This window comes from Glandiceps talaboti, chromosome 16 (assembly GCF_964340395.1).
Source record: "Glandiceps talaboti chromosome 16, keGlaTala1.1, whole genome shotgun sequence".
Taxonomy (NCBI): Eukaryota; Metazoa; Hemichordata; class Enteropneusta; family Spengelidae; genus Glandiceps; species Glandiceps talaboti.
Window position 1 is genome coordinate 5,708,138 of NC_135564.1, and position 22,223 is coordinate 5,730,360.

The window sequence follows — 22,223 nt, forward strand, 5'->3', positions numbered from 1 at the left end:
AAACTGAATGTTTTTGAGTTTGTGAAGTTTTCCTGTCATTAATGTTTATTTTGCGTGTGCTATTTTCATGTCAAAGTATCTCCCATGTCTTAAATAAACTTGAGTTTATGAAAATATGTATTGACTCAGTTTTGTCTATTGTCCTTGCTTATAAAATCAGTTAAACTTGTCTAATTTGGAAACGTGTTTCATATCTCCCAACTTTGCCACAAGTTTAGTAGTAGCATTATAGTATAACACTGAGGCTGCATTCTGTTGTGTTCAATCCAGAATACTAGTAATCAACTTGCTTGCATGCGTACGCCCTCAACGTACATTTAAAGACTACTTTTGTTTTGACCAATTCAGTATATCCTGATGTTTATATTTACCGTTAGTAGCAAATTGTATTGTCTCATTCAAAATTCAACTTGTACTTTTCACTCTTTTTTCCAACTGACACACAAATCTACACGAACAACTTCACAATAGCATTTTGCTCAGTTGTGCTAATGCCACTTATATGGTCCGTACATGTAATTACTCAAACAGGGCATTACAAGTCAAATGCATGCATGCATGCACACACACATGCATACATATCCATCAAGTAAACCTCCGTAACGGTAAGGAATAATTTAATCTGACGCAATATATACACATTCAAACATGTATGTGTATATATCGACCTTGACAATATCAATTTTATCAGTCGCCTGATGATCGCTGAGGAAGCATGAAACTCTGAGTAACAACTTATAACATCCTTATTCTTTTGAATTAAGTCTGTGTTACTAATATTGCATCGAGCACTGTTCTCTCCAGTGAGACTCCTATACGTATATGTACATATACATATACCAGTATATATATACAGAATACACACACACACATATATACATACATACATACATACATACATACATACATACATACATACATACACACACACACACACATACATACATACATACATACATTAACACACATACACACACAGAGTTCAGAAATGGTGAATCTTTCTGATTCTTTTGAACAGCAACATTGTATTGTATTTATTTGTCAGTGAAATTTAACCCATAATCAGAATGTACAGACTAAAGAATGTGGTATCAAAAAGAAAAGGGCAAATGAATATCCTACAAAGAAAAGTACCGGAAAAGGTAAATGAAGCCCCCCTGAAATGTCTTCTCTGACTACATTGTCAATTCCTGCAAAGAAATATAAAAAAAAATAAAGGTAAGTTTTCACATACACACATCCTGACCTAGACTAGCACTTGTTGTCTTAGGGAGCTTTCTTTTAATATTATAGATAATTATATAACACAAGTTGTACGTTTACTGGTGGTATATGTAGTTTTAGCTTGCTATGTAGTTGTCCAAAGAGTAGCTATCCCAAGGGGTATATAAAGGGTTTTGCAATAACTTCACACGTGTGGCTATCTTCACAAGAGACATACTGACCCCTAGTGAGTAAAAAAGCTAGGTACAAAATGCTTGAAATGTCAACGTTCATGACTCCGTGTGACACCAGCTTTGTATGTCAGGTGACAGCTTTGAGTAATCTACATTGAAAAGTAAACATTCTGTCTGGTTGTTGTATTCCTGACAGAGGGCGCTATACACCATGCAATTCCTCAGTGTATTTCATATAGAAAACGGTTCATAATTTGTAACGCCCCCCCCCCCCCCCCCCCCCTCATAACCTGAGCAGATGTCCAGTTGTTTTTCACACTTTCAAAACGTTTCAGTTTAGAGGTGATCTGATGTTTCAAATTCTACTCGGCATTTTTGTTTTTAAACAAAATAGCTCAGAGATGATCATATGTACAAAGGGAATTAGAATTGAATGAGAAAGGTGCAATATTTGAAACACGGTGTGCCCCCTAAGCCAATATGATTGCCACTGACACACACAATTTCTAATGACGCACCAAAATTTGGTGTTCCCCTATCTCTTACTATGTGGTGACTCAGTTGAAATCCCAGTTTTTCTCATTTTGACTCTCAACAACAAAATTTGGCTATCATTAGAGGGCACACTGTTGATACACCTTATGCAGGAAGAAATACAAATTTACTTACCATAATAGCATTGACAATATCACTGTCATTATTTTTCAATGCTTTTACTGCCTTAGAACGGCTAACATTAGCTTGAGACATAACTAATTCAATGTCTTTGGCTTCAAGTCCAGTGTCATCAACCTGAAATAAACACACATAATTCTGTTAATGTCATGCAAGCTCATCTGTGTAGGTCTCTCCAACCATCTGACCAACCTGAACCCAGAACATGAGATTGTGAACAAAAATTGCCAACCCCCTCCCCCCCAAAAAAAAATGAACCAAAAAAAAAAAAAAAAAAAAAAAAAAGTGCCAAAAATCGCAAACTTTTCATATGCTGTTTAGTTTTTTGCAATTTCTTGAGTTACAAACAGTTTCACATTGTTTTTTCAAGTAGGAAAACATTGTAGAGTTATTTTACGGGTAAAAATCCAAAATAACTACCAATTTGTCCTCTACATGACCACTTAATGCTACAAAAATCACTTGCATATATGCAACTAAATTATACCAGATTTCCCACTACTCCTTGGGTGCTAGTAAAACACCAGTTAATTAATATTTTTACCTCCTCTTCATCACTTGCTTCTTGAACTGTGGCCGTAACTGGTGCCTCAGGAATCGTATTGGAAGTGGCTTCTGGTGCTTTAAATTTCTCAGCTGCTGCCATCTGTGCAGCCTGTGATAAATCTTCAATCTGAAAGTGGAATTTGTGAAAAAAGTGTTTTTTGTGTGTTTATTTCTTAGTTGAGTGGAGTGGAGTGGAGTGGAGTGGGTTGGAGTTGGGTGGGGTGGAGAGGCGTGGAGTGGAGTGGGTTGGAGTGGGTGGGGTGGAAAGGCGTGGAGTGGGTTGGAGTGGAGTGGAATGAGTTGTGTTGCATTGCATTTTGTTGCATTACATTGCATTGAGTTGTGCTGCATTGAAAAAGTGTTTAGTGTTTATTTCCGAGTTGAGTTGTGTTGAGTGGATTGGTATCTGCAGATAATAACGATCCCTCAAGTCCTGGATACTATATTCATACCTTGATTTGTTGGTCACATTCTATACATGTACTTGGTTATATTGCCACTACTATTTATTTAACTTTGTTTTATGTTTCCTGGGTTTTAAAGCATACACTGCAATCTACCTTTAACACAGTAATAAAGTACCTACACAACAAAATCCCTCGATATGTACACTGGCTAATATATAAGTTATCTTACAAGTGATATAGTATACATAGTATCCTGTGGCTGTATCCTGTGGTCATTTCAAGCACCTTCAGTTTAAACACCAAGCATATCAACACAGTTTCTTTCCTAAAACTAATAGTGACTGGAACTCACTAAATCATATGAAAGCCAGTCAGGACAGGTTAAACTCCATAAACTATATTACTAGGTTTTGTGCATCCCTCCCCCTAGCTGTGATATCCGTAAGGAGATTAGCTGGCATTATATACATAGATAGATATATAGTATTTTCATGAGCAGAAATACAACAAAATACACTGCATCAGGACACAATTTAAATTTTTTCTTGAATACTTTGCCTTCACTTCAGTAGACAACACATTTTGTATGTTACCTTCCTGTATACTATAGACACTAAAGGCAGCACGCTACAAATTGAGGAACCTTACCTTGGCTTCACCAAATACAATATATGTATCTGATGCAGGATTTTTATAAACATCCGGTCTGGATATAACAAATAAAATATTCTTGGATCTGCGTATCGTAACACGGTTAACACCAGTGACACTTTTCAGTCCAAGCTTAGACATTGCTTTCCTGGCTTTTTTCTCTGCTCTACTCTGTTTTTGTCTGCTGGGTTGTTCTTCATTTACACCCATGGAGGCAGCCATCTGTAATGAAATTGTACATTTGTCATCCACGGAACAATTTCAATGGATTTACCTACATGGACAGCTAATAATAATATGATTTTGAAAAGAAATTTGCCGTTTCGGATAAACCTGTTTTGGCTACACATATGTAGTAATAACAGAACCCCATGCCAAGTGACTGCCAGTGTGGGTACTCGGGGGAATTTGCCCTCGTGCTTGCTGTGATTTCTGCTTCACTATCACACACAATGCTCGTAAAAGTGTGCCTACAGAGAACACTGCAAGCACCCATGCAAATACCTAGAGTATGCCACACTGTAGTCTGGATGCCAACGTGGTCTCTAACTGTGAGTGGAGATGTAAATCGTAACGATACTGTATAGGAACTAGACTAGCCACACTGGAACTTATGCATCATGGTGTTCTGTCATAATATTTCCTAGCCTTGAGATGTGTCATGGTCTTACTATCACAAGCAATCCAAACCAGGTTAAAGCAGTCAGCCAAGTCTCTTGGCCCATTACTTCACCAGATGGTTATTTCAATACACCACCAGATTGGTTCACTTGTTTTCATAAACACACTATAACATCTGATATTTTAACATCCAAGACATTTATATTGTTACTTAAAGTTCTTATGGGTCAGACAACACTAGCTTAGATAGTTTCTAACTCCTGTTACCCAGGTTTTCTTTTGACATACAATTTTTTTTTTTTTTGAGATAATGAGAATACTAATATTTCCAAATATATTTCAAATGCCTTTGATAACCTGTTATTTTGTTTCAACTCAATGTTTTTCTACACAACAATGTACTCTAATATTCTAATAGTTCTAGTTGCCTGATTTTCTCTGTTATCATCTAATCAAATATTTCATTCTTGATTTTTTTTTCTATCATTACCTGACTCCATTTTTCATTCTGTGATGCTTGTGTAGCTGAGATATCTTGGTCTTCAAGATCAGGTATAGAATCATCACTGTCTGTTTCTGTTCCTGAACCTGTACATGGATAAAAAAAATTAATAAAAATAAGTCACTAAACAATTCAATACAGAATAGTATCATACAAGGTAACTTAAGGGCATACTGTTCAATTCAAGAGTTTGGCATACATTACTGACCCTGGGCCTAGCTAGCTAGCTAGTCTAGTTACCATAAATCTAGCCTACAATTTGTTGTTATTTTGAGGGTTTTTTCTTGATTTTTGTGCTCTTTTTTTTCCCCTGATGTTTAACTGGATGCAAACGCTACAATTCCTGTAACATGCAGCTGGTTTTAAGCATGTAACAATGATTTTTATCACTATAGAATGTACTCTTTCCAAAATATGTTACTTGTCTCCTCCATTTTGTTTGAATTTTACAAAACAGCCTAGGGTAAACAGCCTCCCAATTGGGCCTAGTTAGTCTCGCAACAGTAGGTACTCTTAACATTCCTAATTTGAATCTTACTGTATCTTTTGTCGTCATTAGTCATGTCTGTCACCTCAGCTTAACAGTACTACAAATCCTGTTTGATATTAATATTATCACCCAAAGTGCCAAAGTCCTCATCTATTGAACATAACATATTCTAACAGGACTAACACACATAAATATCTTTGATATCATTCAAGTTTTGATACGAATTTATGAGAATATTCACGCGTGACACGGATTACTCAATTACTAACTAGATCCATGCTAGAATCAATGACATAATGACGAAGCAGGTTACAACAGCACTTGGCATTTTCCCTCCTAAAGTGCATTTACAAGTTGGTGAGGTAAACTTTGGTCTATTTCGTTGCAACTCTCACTCTCTCTATCTCTATAGCGACATACACCGATAACCCTACACACTGACGCTAGAACCTGATACAACGTAGTGAAGGAATTCCAGTCATGTCCCAATATCGTCCCTGACTGTCTCTCGTCGATGACACTCACCGCTCTCTTCAGGTTTTGGCTGTGTTTCAGCTTCTGCTTGAACCGCCTCTGTTTCTTGGGGCATTCTGTAGACAGAGAAAACAACGCGGTGAGATTTCTAGTCCGATAACAACCAGTGTTGTTATGATCACAGCATTCCTTCGTACAACAGTCAGTAACGTGACGAGCATGAAACAGATACCTTCAATGGCAAAATTTTCGGACTCGCCCACGTTTACAGCAATAAATGATCGCTTAAACTTCTCTTATGCTATTGGTGACACTTTTACAGATCAAAAAATATGAATGAACACACTGTGATGCACGGATGAAAGTGGATTCTCTACTTACTTGTCAATTTTTTTGTATACCACACACCGTCAAAATGGCAGATTACGTGACCTATGACCTTCAGGCTTGATGACAGGAGTAATCGTTGAGGGCGTGCTTGTTAAACAGCCGGGACCCTCGAAAACTGGAACTGTTACAGAAAACACATACCCTCCAGTGCAGTATTTCATACTTAATAGAGACTTAATACCTGTGCATGCTTTGCAGATAAGGATATGTTTGTAATCCCATGCCATGAATGTTCAGCCGTTAGGAATTGCGTTCACGTGATTTATAAATGAAGATTTTCTTAGTGGGATGTTTTCTTCCTGGGATTTATTTTTTCTTTCATTAGGTAAATCACATAGAACTCGAATATCTTTTTGTGCTAAATAAAGAGTGTCATTTTTTCGGTATCCTCCCCTTTGATTTCCCATCTTGCTGAAATGCGCGCCAAAGCCATCTCTTAATTAGAGACTTTTCTCGTCCTTCCAAGTTCCACCAAATCCCAACTTTGAAGCCAATATAGGCGGGTCTCTCTCTCTCTCTCTCTCTCTCTCTCTCTCTCTCTCTCTCTCTCTCTCTCTCTCTCTCTCTCTCTCTCTCTCTCTCTCTCTCTCTCTCTCTCTCTCTCTCTCTCTCTCTCTCTCTCTCTCTCTCTCTCTCTCTCTCTCTCTCTCTCTCTCTCTCTCTCTCTCTCTCTCTCTCTCTCTCTCTCTCTCTCTCTCTCTCTCTCTCTCTTCCCTCCAAACATTCGGAATCCGTGTACACCGCTTTTTAATTATTCATTGGATACCACACACATCGCGGTCAAGACCATGACCTGTACAAAACTTGAATTTAGAAGTCGATTTTATCAACATAACTCAATGAAAACTAAAAATCAAGACCATTATTAATATAATAATAGTCAAAATGTAAATGATAAAATTGAAGTGGAAGACGTCCTAAATTTTAAAATTGCAAAGTCCGTCGAATAGATTCAACAGCGTCCAACCTTTCACCTCGTACTGTCTCTTTAATACATTTTGATATTGCATAGGTTAATCTATTTTTAATTTCGCCTGGTGGGTCATGTAATAATCCACCTGAAAAAAAGAAACAAAACCACAGTGAACATAAACGTTGGCAAGCGAACACTTTTATCATTGTTTATCCCTCTGTGCGCACGGGTATGTATGTATGTATGTATGTATGTATGTGTGTATGTGTGTGTGTGTATGTATGTATGTATGTATGTATGTATGTATGTATGTATGTATGTATGTATGTATGTATGTATGTATGTATGTATGCATGCATGCATGTATGTGTCTGTGTAGGGTGGCTCTAGCTGTTTGTCTGTATGTCTAGTCTGTCTAGGTGACTGGCTGGCTGACTGGATGGCTGTCTAGTCTGTTTGTTTGTTTGTCTGTCTGTCTGTCTGTCTGTCTGTCTGTCTGTCTGTCTGTCTGTCTGTCTGTCTGTCTGTCTGTTTCACTTTCTCTGTGAATAGCCCAAGTATTGTTATTCACCTGTCTCAATGGATATATTGCTCAATAAGTTTTGGCTTTTATCTATTCTACTTGCTTGTCCATGATCTGTGAAAAGTTCGAGACAAGCAGACGCATACGAGAAATCGGCATACTCCATCACGAGAGGGCAATATTTTTCTGGTTCAGTTGCCAAGTTCATGGAAAACTCCGTTAAACAATCATGATTGCAAGGTTTTCCTCCAAGGTATTTCAGCTGAACAGTTTTGTTTTGTCCCCAGTATGCTGCAATTAATTGAGAGAGACACATGTAAATATCAGTTAATGAGATCTGTGTACGACAATCTATGATTAACCATTTGGGGGTGTTACCTTTGCGTCAAGACCCTTAGGAGACTTGGCCAACCGGGCCTACGCTGGGAGGTCTTTTGAAATCATCCTGAAGTTATGCGTGTTAGCGCACCCTTGGCGCGTATCATGTGCGCATGCCGTCCTAGTATAAGCTGTGACGGAAACTATTATAAACATGTGAGCAGGGATGCCTGCGTGTAAACTGGGATGAACACGTCTTTTGAAAAATTCAAAAATTCTTGATATTTAGTTACTTATTAGGTTACTATAGTAAGAAAAATGATAAATTAAATCGAACCATAAAGATATAAGTTTATAAGCGATGTTACTTAATCAATATTTCCATGGTCACACATTGATTTCAAATTCTCTGTGGTTTTGACTTCGGGTGCTAATTCACGAGGTTTTGTTTATTAGATTTTTTTTTACTTTCATTATAGTGGTTTTTATTTAATGTAAGATCCAGGCACTCTATCTGTTGGACCTCATGGATTCTTTATTGATATGCGCAATGGCACACATCGTCTATATGTACCGAAACATACATATAAATTGTGCCATTTAAACTATTTATATTGCGTATAATACTGGTTGGGATATCTCCTAATCGTGACTTCTACTGAAACAGCAGCTAGAGGAAAACAGATCCGTTCTTTTATAAATCGGAACGCCAACAGCGGTATCGTTAACTAATAAAGATTGTCGTCACGGAGTCCGATATGTAATAATAAACTCCCACACACAACTCGAATTTTGTTGGATTTCTGTTAATCCTCTATTAGACACCAAAATATTTCTATCAGTCTAGTAATCCAAAATACCTTTTCTGTTTCGCTGAAATTTTTTTACAAAAACATGACCTGGTTCGTTCAATGATTTTCAAGGGGGAAGTCGTATCGAACGTGACAAATTGATGAGATAATTACTGATAGCACAGAACAATTTCATACCTTGATCTGTTTCACTTTTATCCAATATGACAATATCGTCCAAATTTAGCATTACAAGTCTTCCCGAGGGCGCGACAACAAAATTATGTACATTCATATTAGTCGGTAAAAGTAGCCAATCACTGCTGAGTCGCTGGAGGGCGTAGATCATATCTAATAGTCGTAACGCAAGACGTGCTCGTTCTTTCCAATCTGCTTTGAAAGATTGATACAAAGGTGCCCCCGCGTCTTCAGTAATAATCACATTACCACATTCACCAAAATATCTTGGAAATGGCCAAAAAATTTTGTCAAACGATGAAAAGAACTGGAAAAAAGAGAAGAGATTTATATATATTGATGGTATGCATACACACGTGAATATTCATCACAGTTTTATTGTACAGTATGTTAAACTATGCATGGTATAAAACATGTCTGACTTCCTCCGTCTATTCATCATGATCAGTCATTCATCTACACTGTACTGAAACATGAGAGAGAGAGAGAGAGAGAGAGAGAGAGAGAGAGAGAGAGAGAGAGAGAGAGAGAGAGAGAGAGAGAGAGGGGGGGGTAGAGATATACGAACGTATATGTGAGTGTGTGTGTGTTTGTGTTTGTGTGTGTGTGTGTGTGTGTGTCTCAAGTGCCAATACAGAAAGTATACACCGTGACATTGACCATGGTAATAAATGGGTGTGACACATCTCATAGTGCACAACTTTGAACAAGTTTTCAACGTAGTATTTATAAAAGTGAACGTTAACAGTTTCTGATAATTCTAGAGATTGTTAAATGTTCACTTTTACAAGTACAATGTTTCAAACTTGCGAAAACGCGTGTGTACGTGTGTGTGTGTGTGTGTGTGTGTGTGTGTGTGTGTGTGTGTGTGTGTGTGTGTGCAAAACTATGTGATGTCTGCCATGCTTCAATGTCATCATTCCTTACCACTTGTGAATTTCCGATAATTCTAGAGACATACATACCTTTAATAATAAAGCATCAGGATTTAAGATAAATGCTGTGATTAGGTGGGATATTATTGTCACTGCCGGTGTAGTAGTAGGTTCCTTTACTTGATATACTTTCCATACAGTATCCAGAAATCTCTGTGACATGCAAAACTTGGAAGTTATCGATCTAAAATGATATAATGAAGAGTAGCTGGTATAAATCAAATCATTAGGGCATTAATAAGCCAGATCCTATACGGCAGGAGAAAATTCACTCGCAGATATATCAACCTGTGTGAACATGTCGACCGTTTACCGCGATCTTTTGGCGGAACGAGAACAGAGCATTTCTTTAGGTACAATTTACAGTTTCCCAGTGGATTGTTAAAATATTTAAAGTGCAGCTCAGTTTGAATATCAGTTGATTTTCACGACTTTAAATATCCAGTTATTCCCACTGGGTTTGAATGTCATACTTTGAAGCGTGGCGAGCACTGATACATGGTAGGGTTTGTTTGATACATATTTCATGAATGTATACCTATATGTTGAAACTCACAGTTGAGGATAGAAAACGATTAGAGCACGTTGTATCGTGAAGTAAACCTCGGGGATTACTATCTCTCTCGCTCCGTAAATTGACTTTTATGATCCGTTATGAATATAACATAATACAATTTACCTCCACGTGGGTATTTTATAGCTTGAAATCGTTTTCTGTATGTACCACAATTGTTTATATCATCCATATCACGTGTAAAGTAAAGTATACTGTTTCATTTGCTAATTGACCACGTTAGAAAGTCCACATGTTATATATATATATATAGGGGTGTACAACAGTTGCAAATAAACCGATTGAAAGAGTTCATTTTTACACTTGGTATGACTGCTACATGTATAAACAAGTGTAGCACATAGAGAAAGTGTTTTACTTCAGTGTTACCCGTTGTGATATAACCAGAAAGTGATATGAATTAAACTATATTTCACCACAAAGATAATGATAAAGATTTACAAAAAATATAGAAGACCAAGTATGTGTCATACACAGATGTGGAAATATACTATACTCCAATAGGGAACTTGCAATCCAGACTGAGCATGCTCAGACGCAAAGGACTGTGGGATTATCTGTGGTCATCATAATACCTAATCTGGAGCTACTGATAATATTAACCTCCCACAATGATTGTCAGGGTCCGACTATGAATTCGTGGTTATAAACAATGTATCAACATTGTGACAATACTAATTGATTAGTAATTATTATCACTTTTCCCATGATGCAACATTCAACATGGCGAGTTTGCAAGTTCCCTATTGACGCAACCTGTCCTCATTCTCACGGTAAGGTAGAGGCGGTGTGATATACAGGCCTGTGTACATTGGTGCATCAGTCAGTCACGTGACATCCATTACCCCTATAGAGCATAATACAATCTCTCTGGGGAGTCCCCTTTGTATTCCCGTCTGTCGCTGCCATTTCTAAACTACAATAGAATCACGCCACTACAACACCCTACCACAGAGTTATATATGACAAAACATTGCAGAATAATAATGGTATAATAACTTCATGGATATTCTTAGTGAAATTTGTAATAGGTCCCCAGATCAAAGACATCTGTAAAAAAACAAGTAGTGTTTCGATAAGAACAGAAAAAATAATCAACTATTTCTGTACTATACGACAGCAACTTCGTGTACGAAATGTCGACTTCTGTACATGCATGTTTGCAGATCTTTGCATATATCATGACAGACTATGCCGTAGAGAGACAGAGAGACAGAGGGACGATGAATAATAGACACAGACTTCATGAAATCCTTTGTTAATCTAGGGACTATAAAGTTCTCAAATTGCAGTATATCCTACTAGCAAACATTGCTAAGAAAAATTATCAATTATATATCTACAGTGGCTTTTAAGACATGTATTTTTTTACGCAGCCCTAAGCAATAAACGCCATTTTGAAAGAGATACTTCATGATACTGTGTATACTATTAGAACAAATTACAGTATTCGGAGTAAAATACCATACCACATACTATAGCTAGTACTCACCTTTTGCCAAACGAGTATTGCTCGTTCGATTTTCTGAAACCTGCGTAATTTGAGGTTCCTATTTCATTTGACCGAAATGAGTTAACGAGTTCCTCAAAAAATTTACACTTTTTGCCAATACCAGTCGCATGGTTATCAGTCACAGAGTCTTTGTTCAAATTTGTGTAGCAATTTGCGAGAAACCCGTAAAACTTTTTCACTTCAAGATTGGTTAGAAATCCTTTGCCGACAATTTTAAGCGAGTTGAAATGTCCGGAGTAGGTATCTTTTCCACCGGGATTGTCGTTGGCTATGTTAGAAGTGTTAAGTGTTATGTGTCCGTCCTCTACTAGATCACACACCGATGTGCCGTAACAAACTGGACACCTATCCACTTCATACGGATACTGAGAAATATTGACGTGGGTGTGTGTTATTTGTACACGCTGGCTAATTTCGTCTTTCTCTTTGCTCGTATGAAGCTCATCAGCGATATAGTTGTCCTTGCGTGAAAGAACTCTTGGTTTGAAGACATTTATACCGACAATATCATCAACTTCCGGTTTTACATTCACGTACTTACCCTGAGTAAATTCACTTTTTTGTTTACCATTTGGTAACACGTAATTTGTAAACACCACTGTGTATATTAGACACAAGAAACCGACACCAGCAAATAATTTGTAGAGTCTTTTCCGTCTAAAAAATGACATTTCCGTATAGATCGTCGCACACAGTGTTGAAGCGAAATGAAAGTTTAAGCAATGTTGACGTTGACACACCTTTCAAACCTTTGTAATTGTTCAACGAAGTGTCGTTATAATGTCAGTTGCTCACTGATCCCAACTGGTAGCTTCAATGGTGAATACAGCCTACTGTACAAGACAATTATGTAACATCGGCATTTGTTATACCACAGTCGTTGAATTATCAACCCGTGCATGTTACACTAAATACATTTATAGTAAACTATTTCATTTTAGGGTTTTACACTGACACAAAATTGTATCACGTGAATAGTCGGATAGATACACTCCTGTGGTTATAGGGTAGATGTCGATAAAGCGGTCAACTCACCGTGTCACCTGTTTTGACGTCACCCCTATGGAATAGTTCAGTCGACCGCGGTTCTTGGAAAGATGTCCCATTTCCGAGAACACCTTTTATCTGATTTACACTAGCATTGTCATCAAACAAAACACAGCCTTAGGTACTGTCGTATCTATATCGTATACGTACACAGGGACAGCATGTAAGGATAGCTATTGGACATCAACTTGAACAAACAGCTTCTACAAGAACTGTCAATAATCATAAAATGCCGCAATTTTCAGTATTCATTGTAAACATTGGCACAACAACATCTGTGTGCGTCGGTCCCATTCCCCATTACACGCCTCAACGTAGCATGACAGGAAAATATTGGAATAAATGGTGTTATATTAAAACCACATGAAGCATAATACTGTTTGTAGCATAATGGTAACATGCATATTAAACAGTTCAGAGATCAAAACTGAACGAGGCGTAACCCAAGTTAAATTTTATTAACTTCATCAAATACACTTACTTTCATCAAATACACAGAGAACTTGAGCAAAAAAAAGCAAAAAAACATGTGGTACTCTCTCGCGCTTATATATTTGGAACGCTATGTAAATTACTCACATTCTTTTATAAAAACTCGAGATAAAATGAGTTTCATACATTAAAATCACATCGTCGTAAACTATAGCCTCTTTTACGGCACCATCCAATACGCGCCACAAGAGGTGATACATTGATACATCAGTGATTAGGTGATACATATTTCGTTGCTTCAACAGAAATACATTGTGATCTGGCTGGTGAGAATTTCAAATCAAATCATTCGCAGAACCAACCGAACATAGTGAAATCTGCCACTCGTGGACCAATCATTCCAACCCATAGAACTGACATGTCCCAAACTGCCTTTCTTTGATGGCACTTTTCCAAGTATCACAAAAAGCGGAAGTAGTTCTGGGTTCATTATCCTTGAGACTAGACTTATTAATATCACAGCAGATAGAATGCTATATCACCAACATCGTAAACAATATATATACAATATGCTATATGCTATATGCTATATGCTATATATATATATATATATATATATATATATATATATATATATATATATATATATATATATATATATATATATATATATATTTTTTTTTTTTTTTTTTTTTGGTAGTACTATTACGCTCTGCCACTGCGGTATAGAGCACTGTCTTAGCAGATTGATACTCACCGAGTTATATATATATATATATATATATATATATATATATATATATATATATATATATATATATATATATATATATATATATATGTGTGTGTGTGTGTGTATATATATATATATATATATATATATATATATATATATATATATATATATATATATATATATATATATATATATACATATATGTTAATTAATTTCAAGTCTACCTTGAAAGATAGGTTGGGATAGACCATACGTTTCTTGGATAAGTGATATGTTCATGTTATATATGGGTTGAAAAGACTAGGCTGGTCCACGAGTGGCAGATTTCACTACGTTCGGTTGGTTCTGCGAATGATTTGATTTGACATTCTCATCAGCCAGATCACAATGTATTTCTGTTGAAGCAACGAAATATGTATCACCTAATCACTGATGTATCACCTCTTGTGGCGCGTCTTGGACGGTGCCGTAAAAGAGGCTGTAGTTTTAATACGACGATGTGCATTTTACGAGTCTCGAGTTTTTATCAAATAAAAGATGCAATAGTTTGTAATTAACGTGTACGAGAACGTGTATTGATACACATAAAACTTTTCTTGTATAGTTGTATTGGGCGAACCATACACTTTCCGGTCACAGCGGTCTTACTTGGAAATCAGGACGCATAAGTTGTTTTGGCTATTGTTCTTTGGTGATCATTGACGGAGTTCGTGGTAAATACCCTATCAGCTAAACATTATCGTGGCGTGATTTCGGCGAAGAGCGGAACAAAGGTCAAAGTCCCGGGGTCAAAGAAGGGTATAAACGCCAGACAAACAACCGGAAGTCTGTGACTATAAAAACCAAGATACTTTTGATTTTGCAGGATATCATTGAGTGGTCTGTATACTGTAAGCAGTCATGGATAGCTCCAGATACATAGTACTCAGTTTAACCATTGCAGGTAAGTCATTTCAGCTTTCCTTCATAAATTCTGTGTTTTGTTATATAAGGTGCCTCTGATAGACGAGTACTTGTCCGTTCGGCATATATTTTACATAGTGATTAATATTTGGATATGCATAACTCAGGGTATTCCCCATGAAAGTAGAAATATAGGCCATCGCTGAAAATCACGCTAAAACGTGTTTGTTACAAACTAAGTTAAAACGTGTTTTTTTCCCGCAAGCTTGAACGGTTTCCTCTGACGCTGAGGGCACGTCGCACGTGGATTGATTAGCCGCATGGTTCAAAGAGTACAACGATGCATTGACGCCGTTTTCATTAAATCCCGTGTACCTTTGAGAGATATACGGTGTATATTCGTACTCTAAAGCCTTAGTATCGAATCATGTCGATAAGATTCTCTTTTCGTTTTCGGGCACATCGATATTACAAGGCATATCGAAAGACACCACGGATACCACTAGTCTATAGTGTCACGTGTGTTGAGTTATTTTCCGGGGTTATTATTGAGAAATCCGATAAATTCCCTCACACCCTGTGAGGAAACTAAAATAAGGACAGCAAGAACCATTTTTGAAAGTAAAACAAACTATGACGCATAATTTGTGGTTAGGTTATTTATTGAACAGAAAACCTTGTCATACGACTCTCGACTCTAATACTAACAACTAATACTATTTTGGAAATAAAGGTAACGCCCACAAGTTTACCGTATATGTAATTCTTACACTCTATGTTTCATCGTCTTCAAGTTGGCACCCCCCCCCCCCACGAATACTTCTGTAATACACCATACTTCATATTGGACATCTACTAATTGTAACGATTCTATAGTGAAATATCTAATTACTGAATGGGGACGAAATTATGAATCGCGACACTGGCAGAGATTACGGGTCGGGTCCCTACATACATACTGCACGTAAAGCGATTATGTCATTGCGTAAGTTAACACGGTTTGTTCTCTTTTTTTCGTCACAGTGGTTGTTTTTAGCGGGTCTTCATTTGCCGATGTAGTGGGAGAATGTCAGGGAGTTGCTGGGTCAGAATCTTGTCGAGACTTCGTTGGTGGAGGATTTTGTTTCCATACAAACAACCCATTACGTCAGCAGTGCGTTGATGGCATCTGTCAGTGTACCAGTGCCGATTACTCCAAATGTTCATGTTTACGTAAGTACTATAGACAATGTCTACATATTTACCGACTTTAACTATAGACGATGGTATATTATACTTATAGACGATGTATATGTATATACCGACTTTGACAATAGTATATTATAATAGACAATGACTTTCACTATAGACAACGGTATATTATAGATAACGTCTATGTATATATCGACATTGACCATAGACAGTGGTATATTATATACACGGTCTATATACTGCCTTTGACATAGACAGTAGTATATTCAATTTGGTATGTGTGATGTATATCAATGCTGGTCTTCGAATAATAAAAACATATTTAAATTATAATTCCAGCAAATGTCAATGGCTGTGAGATTGAAGCAGACACAGATAATGCCATGGCAACGTACTCATTCCGAGGGGGTCAGAGTACCGGTGGATATAAAGTCTTCAGCTGTATTGGTGAGAATCCAACGTATGAGTTACACGTGATTTCTAACTATGAAGGAAGCAGTCCACACCACAGTGCCAGTACTACACGTGTTGATGTCCACGGACGTGGCAGCGGAAAACCTATTGTCCTCGTGTTCACTTCCTATGAACCTGTCAGATGGATTCTGAACTTTAGTGAGCCAAATGTTATTGTGGAGAAAATTGTTTTGGTAAGTAACAGAACCGAAACTTTTAATATCATGAAAACTGGGTGGGAAGAGGTAGGGGGTTTAAAAATGGTAATATCATTTTACCATAATGTTGAATTTTTGCCAGATAAATTTGGAAGCCAAGGGTCGTATACGTATTAACAGATCGATGAAAGGTTTGATAAAGAGACGGACGGACGGACAGACAGACAGACAGACAAACAGACAGACAGACAGAACCCCAAATTGTAAATGAGTGAACCAATTTATACATAATGACGATCGCTAGAATGCATATGTGTTTATATATATGTATAGTAGCTGGAAATAAAGACAGATTGATTGACTGATTTGGTATGAGTAAGTGACTAACGGAATAATAGACTGATATATTTGTGTGCTTATATTTTCATAATGGGAATCGAAAGGGATTTAGTCTGTTTACGGTGCTTACGATATATTCCGTTTAATTAATCTTCCGTACCTCGAGATATGAGAGATTAATGGAATATACTGTAAGCGCCGTAAACAGACTAAAAGTGACTTAGACTACACGACAAATTATGACCGTGACGGATATTGGTAACATGTCGATGGTGTAAATCTTGTTTATGTTAGCTATCAGTTCAGACAAGTAATTAAATAAGTCTTCTTACTTGTCCGTACTATCAGTAATTAGCTCTATGTAGCCGATACAGTTTTCATCGAAAGTAACAGATAACACTGCATCTACGAAAGTTCAATAGGAAAGAAAACCAAATCATAATAGTTATTGTCACTTCTCTTTCCTTCAACCATACAGATTTCATATTATCTTGCCGATAGTGACGTCGTTTATCAAGATGGCCGCGTGATTCAACTCGAAAGACGACGTGACTTACCGAGAGGTTACGGTGACGACCGAGGAGGTGGAAACACAGCAGGACTTCTCAAATACTTAGAGCAGCATTTTGGAACAGTGACGTCATTTACTGGTACATACCAAGCAGACCAATGGGATTTAAACTTAGAGACAGGTAATTCTATGGCGTCATATATTTTGTAGAGATTAATGTACCTTATTAGAATGTGGCATGGGGACGAATTTCACCGAAAAATCAAAGTTCTTCAATTCTTCTTGTTCTTTTGAAATAATAAAAGAAATTTGGGTTCCACCATCTTGTTTTCAAGAGAATAGTCAATCTGTTATTTCCCCATAGAGTTAACACGGTCACAGTGTTCAGTGGCCATATTGGATTCTAAAATGACTTGACTTTGATAACACTTGACCTCTATTTAAAAAAATTATGTTTACTAACCCTGCAGTGTGCAGCTTCTCTAAAATAAAGCCATGGAAATTAACAAATTTGGCCTAGAGTTGACCTGTTGTACACTGGGGTGAGGCATCATGGGAAATAGATAAAGTCAGGATCCTCACATATGTTAAACCCATGTCCAAACCTCGGCCCACCAAAATAGTGGTCTGAGTCCAAACTATCCTAAAGTCATTGTTTTAAGATGTGAAACTCCTACCTTTGTTTATTTCCCACAATGTCTTGTCCCAGTGTACAGCAGACCTCTTCGAAGCTGTATCAATCGTTGATTCTGAAGAAGTCACGTGATAATGGATTAGAGAATATGATTGCTCTAGGTCCCCTTAACGTAAAAAAAAAAAAGGCGCTAAAATAATAATAGCCGTCTGTTCCCCTTCAATACTACAGTACATACTGATGAATGGATACTGACGTAAGTTCTTTTCTAAACATTAACACTGTGTAAAGCTATACACTATAGATTTGACCGATGAGTCTGGAAAAGGTCACCTTATGAAAGGTAAATAAACCAAACTCGTGATCCGATTCCAGACAATGACAGGACTAGACAAAACAGTGACGTGTAATACTCGACACAAGTCTATGCTGCACATTTAAGACTAAGGTATTACTAGTGATGCATAAATTGGCAGTTTGTAGTTTACATCCCATAAACCTTGCTAACGTCAGTTCTAACTTTAACTCTTTCTAGATGTAGGATCCAATTCTGTGTCATGTGATTTTGAAGAAGAAACTATATGTGGGTATAACCAAGACCAAAGTGATGAATTTGATTGGAGAAGAAGGACAGGCTATTCTGGTTTATTTGGACCAAGTCAAGCTAATGTGTACCAAGCAGGTATTATGACGTCAATATCACTTAGACAATACATTTGACGAATTTCTACGGTTTGAAGATATTGTAGATGTAAATATTGGTATTTCCAGCATCATTGTTGAAAGGCGAACACCACTCCAGGAAATCAAATAGAGACATAGACATAAACTACGACTTCTGGAGAATCATTTCATGATGTTACATCACCTACAATTACTTGCGATTTCAGAGAAACATCAAGTTGATCTCGTGCCTTTATAGGGTATCTTTGCTGGGGACAAATGCATGATGGGAGTCAGCAGAAATAATATATTCAAGTTGAACACTGAATATTCATTAGTCCCTGAGTGCCTATACCCTTTAGTGTAAAACATATCACTTGAATATTCATTGTGAAACTTGAATATATTATTTCTGCTGACTCCCATGATGCAATGTCCAACAGCAAAGATACCCTATAAAGGCACAAGATCAATTTGATATTTCTATGAAATTGCAAGTGATTGTAGGTGATGTAACGTCATGAAGTGACTCTCAAGAACCCATAGTTTATGAAAATGACTTAATTTCCTGAAGTTGCGCTCCTCTTTAAAGTTGTAAATGTGTATATTTTAATAATATATGTAGTACTTTCCACTAATGCATGAACCGTCTCCTTCCAGGTCATTATATGTTAGCCCATGCTGGAGATGGTAACATACCCGGACGACCGTCTTCAGGGTCAGCAAGCCGTGCCAAAGCTAGACTAGTATCACCTAGCTACACAAGTTCCACATCTGAACAGTGTTTGAAATTCTACTATCATTGCGCCACCAGCGGCGAGGGACATTATCAATCACGCTTGAATGTTTATACCTTGGAAAACGAAAGACTTGGAAGACCTGTGTGGTCGCGTCCAATATGCAATGAAAGAAAGTGGCACCTAAGCGAAGTTGAGGTTGACAGTCAAATTGGAGCGTCGTACCAGGTAAATACAAATTTCAAATTGTAAAGAGAATTTGTGAATTTATGTGATAAGACGGTAAAACGTTTCTTATAATTATTTGAAAACTGTTATTTCAAACTTTGATAATTGCCTGAAGACAGTGACCTCTGACCTCTCAGTAGTCGTCAGATAAACATCATGTTGGGGTGAACCGCTTTTTCTGTGTTTTTAAACAAAGCGTCACGGTCAGATCGCGATCACTACGCATATCTATCCCAAGTTTCGACTATTGGTCACAAGTGACGTCAGATCTCGGATGTGATGAAGACGCAGTGATTTTTTTATCAGATATTCGATGAATTATTTGGATAGTTTTTGCAGCATATAATGCTGAATACCACAACCGAATGTTTATCATCAATGATTTCTTAATATTTTCTATTTTGTCAGGTTGTTTTTGAAACTGTTCATTCTGGTTGGCCATTCACGAACATGGCTATTGATGACGTCACACTAACTGAGGGGTCGTGTCGTGGCGAACCAAGCACTACAGTAGCACCGACAACGACTACCCAGGATGATCAAAGTCCTCGTAAGTATTCACGTATCTGTGTACTGTCACTGTCATGCATGTTGGGAGAAGGGAGGAAGGCTGGGAAGATGGGAAGGAAGTGGATATGACTATATACTAGGAAACGGGCGATAACACAAAAAGAAGGACATGGCAAATACAATGTAGTTATAATTAGATATTATTCCCCAATATTTTTCTTCGTTCAGCCAGGGAAGACATACAAGTGACATAAGGGTCCTTATCACTACGTGTTGAAAATGTGTCTAGGAACAAAACCTTGAGGTCACGAGTGTACTCCAGTTGATTGATGAACAATATTTGGAGAATAATTGATATATAAGCTTCATTTTAAGAAAAAAATGCTGAAAATAATAATGATATTAATAGTTTGGTTCATATTTCAAGCACCTAGGAATCAATGGCGTAGATGTACATTATCCTAACGTGTACATCCTGGCTTGCGCATGGTGTAACGCGTTCTACTTATAACGCGTTTTACTTATGAGTTTAATATACAGTTTTTTTTATGTTTGAATTCTAGTGAAGTGTTATTGCAACGAATGCAACTCAAGAGACAATACATGTGAGACTGATGGAAGCTGTTTTGGAGAGAAGTTCGTGATTGGTGGAAGGGAGACGTATTCTTTCCGATGTCTTGACCTTGACATCCTGGCAGTCAATCCACAACTATGTGTGTCATTGCCATTGTCATCGGGAAGATCGGGTTTCCAAACTGTGTCAATTTGCTGCAATGAAAAAGACTATTGTAATACTGGAATTATAGAGAACCCAAGGCCTGCCCCTCCAACAGTACCACCAACAACAACGGTCTCTCCGTGTATGTATTACAACATTTCGTATAGAGATAACAAAATGTGTTTTTTAAATAGATGACAGCAAAAATAGCAAACACTAACAATATTAAAGTAAATCAAATTTTAATCTTATTGCACTGATTATGACGAATGAATTAATTCCTGATGTACATTTGCTTTCTTTATTTCCAGAAATAGTTTAATTTATCTAAATCTGATATATGTAGAAAAAATCATCAAATGTAAATCTAATAATGCTATTATATTAATTCACAGAGATAAATATGTTGACTTAAATTTGTTTCTTTAAAATGGAACTGTCTTTCAACATACACCTGTACGAGTAGTGTTACAGTCGAAAACAAACGCTCAGATATAACTTAAAAGACAAACTAAAACTATTGTTGTCCAGTGTGATAGTCTAAGTAGAAGTGACGGTGGGTGATACTGTACTGTTGCCATGGTTATGCAGATATACAATAACTACCTTTGTATGAAGACAGTGTGAACAATGAAAGTCCCCAACATTTAAATTGGAAGATCACGTAAGTCTACAAAATACACGCTGGAGAAAACTGACTTGCAGAAATGTCGCCCTACTGCGATTGTAATTACATCGACATCTTGTAGTAACATGTCAATATGACAATATGTGTTAGTTTGTCTGTCTATAGCTGAAAGCTTGATTTTCACTCTCGTATTTTACTAATAACTCGACTCTGTTCTTACGTCACAGTTGCAGACAAACCCGGTGAATGTCCTCCGATTCCCGAAATGGGAACGTGTTCTTTGGAATGTAACCACGACCCTGAATGTCCCGGTGAGCAGAGATGCTGCATTACAGCTTGTGGAACAAAATGCGCAGATCCTTACGTCGGTTAGTATTATTGACAGACATATCCTATGTTAGTGGGTGTTATGTTAAA

General features: G+C 37.2%; 3 protein-coding genes across 4 annotated transcripts in view; 1 reads left to right on the plus strand and 2 right to left on the minus strand.

The window, feature by feature from the left end:
- Window positions 1-1,017: 1,017 nt before the first annotated feature.
- LOC144447293 (nascent polypeptide-associated complex subunit alpha-like) lies at window positions 1,018-6,670 on the minus strand. 2 transcript variants are annotated; one of them, XM_078137216.1, is made up of 7 exons: window positions 6,145-6,665; window positions 5,815-5,879; window positions 4,788-4,885; window positions 3,674-3,898; window positions 2,617-2,745; window positions 2,067-2,189; window positions 1,018-1,190 (listed from the first exon to the last, which is right to left on the minus strand). In XM_078137216.1, exons 2-7 carry the CDS (start codon window positions 5,876-5,878, stop codon window positions 1,176-1,178), a joined length of 654 nt encoding a protein of 217 aa, XP_077993342.1. In that variant the 5' UTR covers window position 5,879; window positions 6,145-6,665; the 3' UTR covers window positions 1,018-1,175. The 2 variants fall into 2 exon arrangements, with proteins under 2 accessions (XP_077993342.1, XP_077993341.1); XM_078137215.1 differs by lacking the exon at window positions 1,018-1,190 and having other exon boundaries at window positions 2,022-2,189; window positions 6,145-6,670.
- Window positions 6,671-6,872: 202 nt separating this feature from the next.
- On the minus strand, window positions 6,873-12,589 carry LOC144447719 (divergent protein kinase domain 2B-like). Its single transcript, XM_078137798.1, has 5 exons — window positions 11,898-12,589; window positions 9,862-10,015; window positions 8,897-9,203; window positions 7,638-7,880; window positions 6,873-7,211 (listed from the first exon to the last, which is right to left on the minus strand). The coding sequence occupies exons 1-5, from the start codon at window positions 12,587-12,589 to the stop codon at window positions 7,078-7,080; spliced, it is 1,530 nt and encodes a 509-aa protein (XP_077993924.1). The 3' UTR covers window positions 6,873-7,077.
- Window positions 12,590-14,924: 2,335 nt separating this feature from the next.
- Window positions 14,925-22,223, plus strand: part of LOC144447775 (uncharacterized) — a 10,062-nt gene continuing 2,763 nt past the window's right edge. The window contains exons 1-9 of the mRNA XM_078137856.1: window positions 14,925-15,076; window positions 16,060-16,248; window positions 16,567-16,874; window positions 17,656-17,869; window positions 18,858-19,004; window positions 19,646-19,950; window positions 20,359-20,500; window positions 21,024-21,320; window positions 22,034-22,174. Coding sequence (XP_077993982.1) covers window positions 15,034-15,076; window positions 16,060-16,248; window positions 16,567-16,874; window positions 17,656-17,869; window positions 18,858-19,004; window positions 19,646-19,950; window positions 20,359-20,500; window positions 21,024-21,320; window positions 22,034-22,174 — 1,786 coding nt within the window. The 5' untranslated portion in view covers window positions 14,925-15,033. The remainder of the gene's footprint in view (window positions 15,077-16,059; window positions 16,249-16,566; window positions 16,875-17,655; window positions 17,870-18,857; window positions 19,005-19,645; window positions 19,951-20,358; window positions 20,501-21,023; window positions 21,321-22,033; window positions 22,175-22,223) is intronic.

Excerpts from the sequence above, each read along its gene's own strand:
- LOC144447719 (XM_078137798.1), bottom strand. The coding sequence starts at position 12,589 with ATGTCATTTTTTAGACGGAAAAGACTCTACAAATTATTTGCTGGTGTC. Across the intron at positions 10,016-11,897 it reads CAATACTCGTTTGGCAAAAG|ATCGATAACTTCCAAGTTTT; the intron begins GTGAGTACTAGC and ends ATATCATTTTAG. Across the intron at positions 7,212-7,637 it reads CAATATATCCATTGAGACAG|GTGGATTATTACATGACCCA; the intron begins GTGAATAACAAT and ends TCTTTTTTTCAG.
- LOC144447293 (XM_078137215.1), bottom strand. The coding sequence starts at position 5,878 with ATGCCCCAAGAAACAGAGGCGGTTCAAGCAGAAGCTGAAACACAGCCA. Across the intron at positions 2,746-3,673 it reads TTGTATTTGGTGAAGCCAAG|ATTGAAGATTTATCACAGGC; the intron begins GTAAGGTTCCTC and ends TTCCACTTTCAG. Across the intron at positions 2,190-2,616 it reads AAGCAAGTGATGAAGAGGAG|GTTGATGACACTGGACTTGA; the intron begins GTAAAAATATTA and ends TGTTTATTTCAG.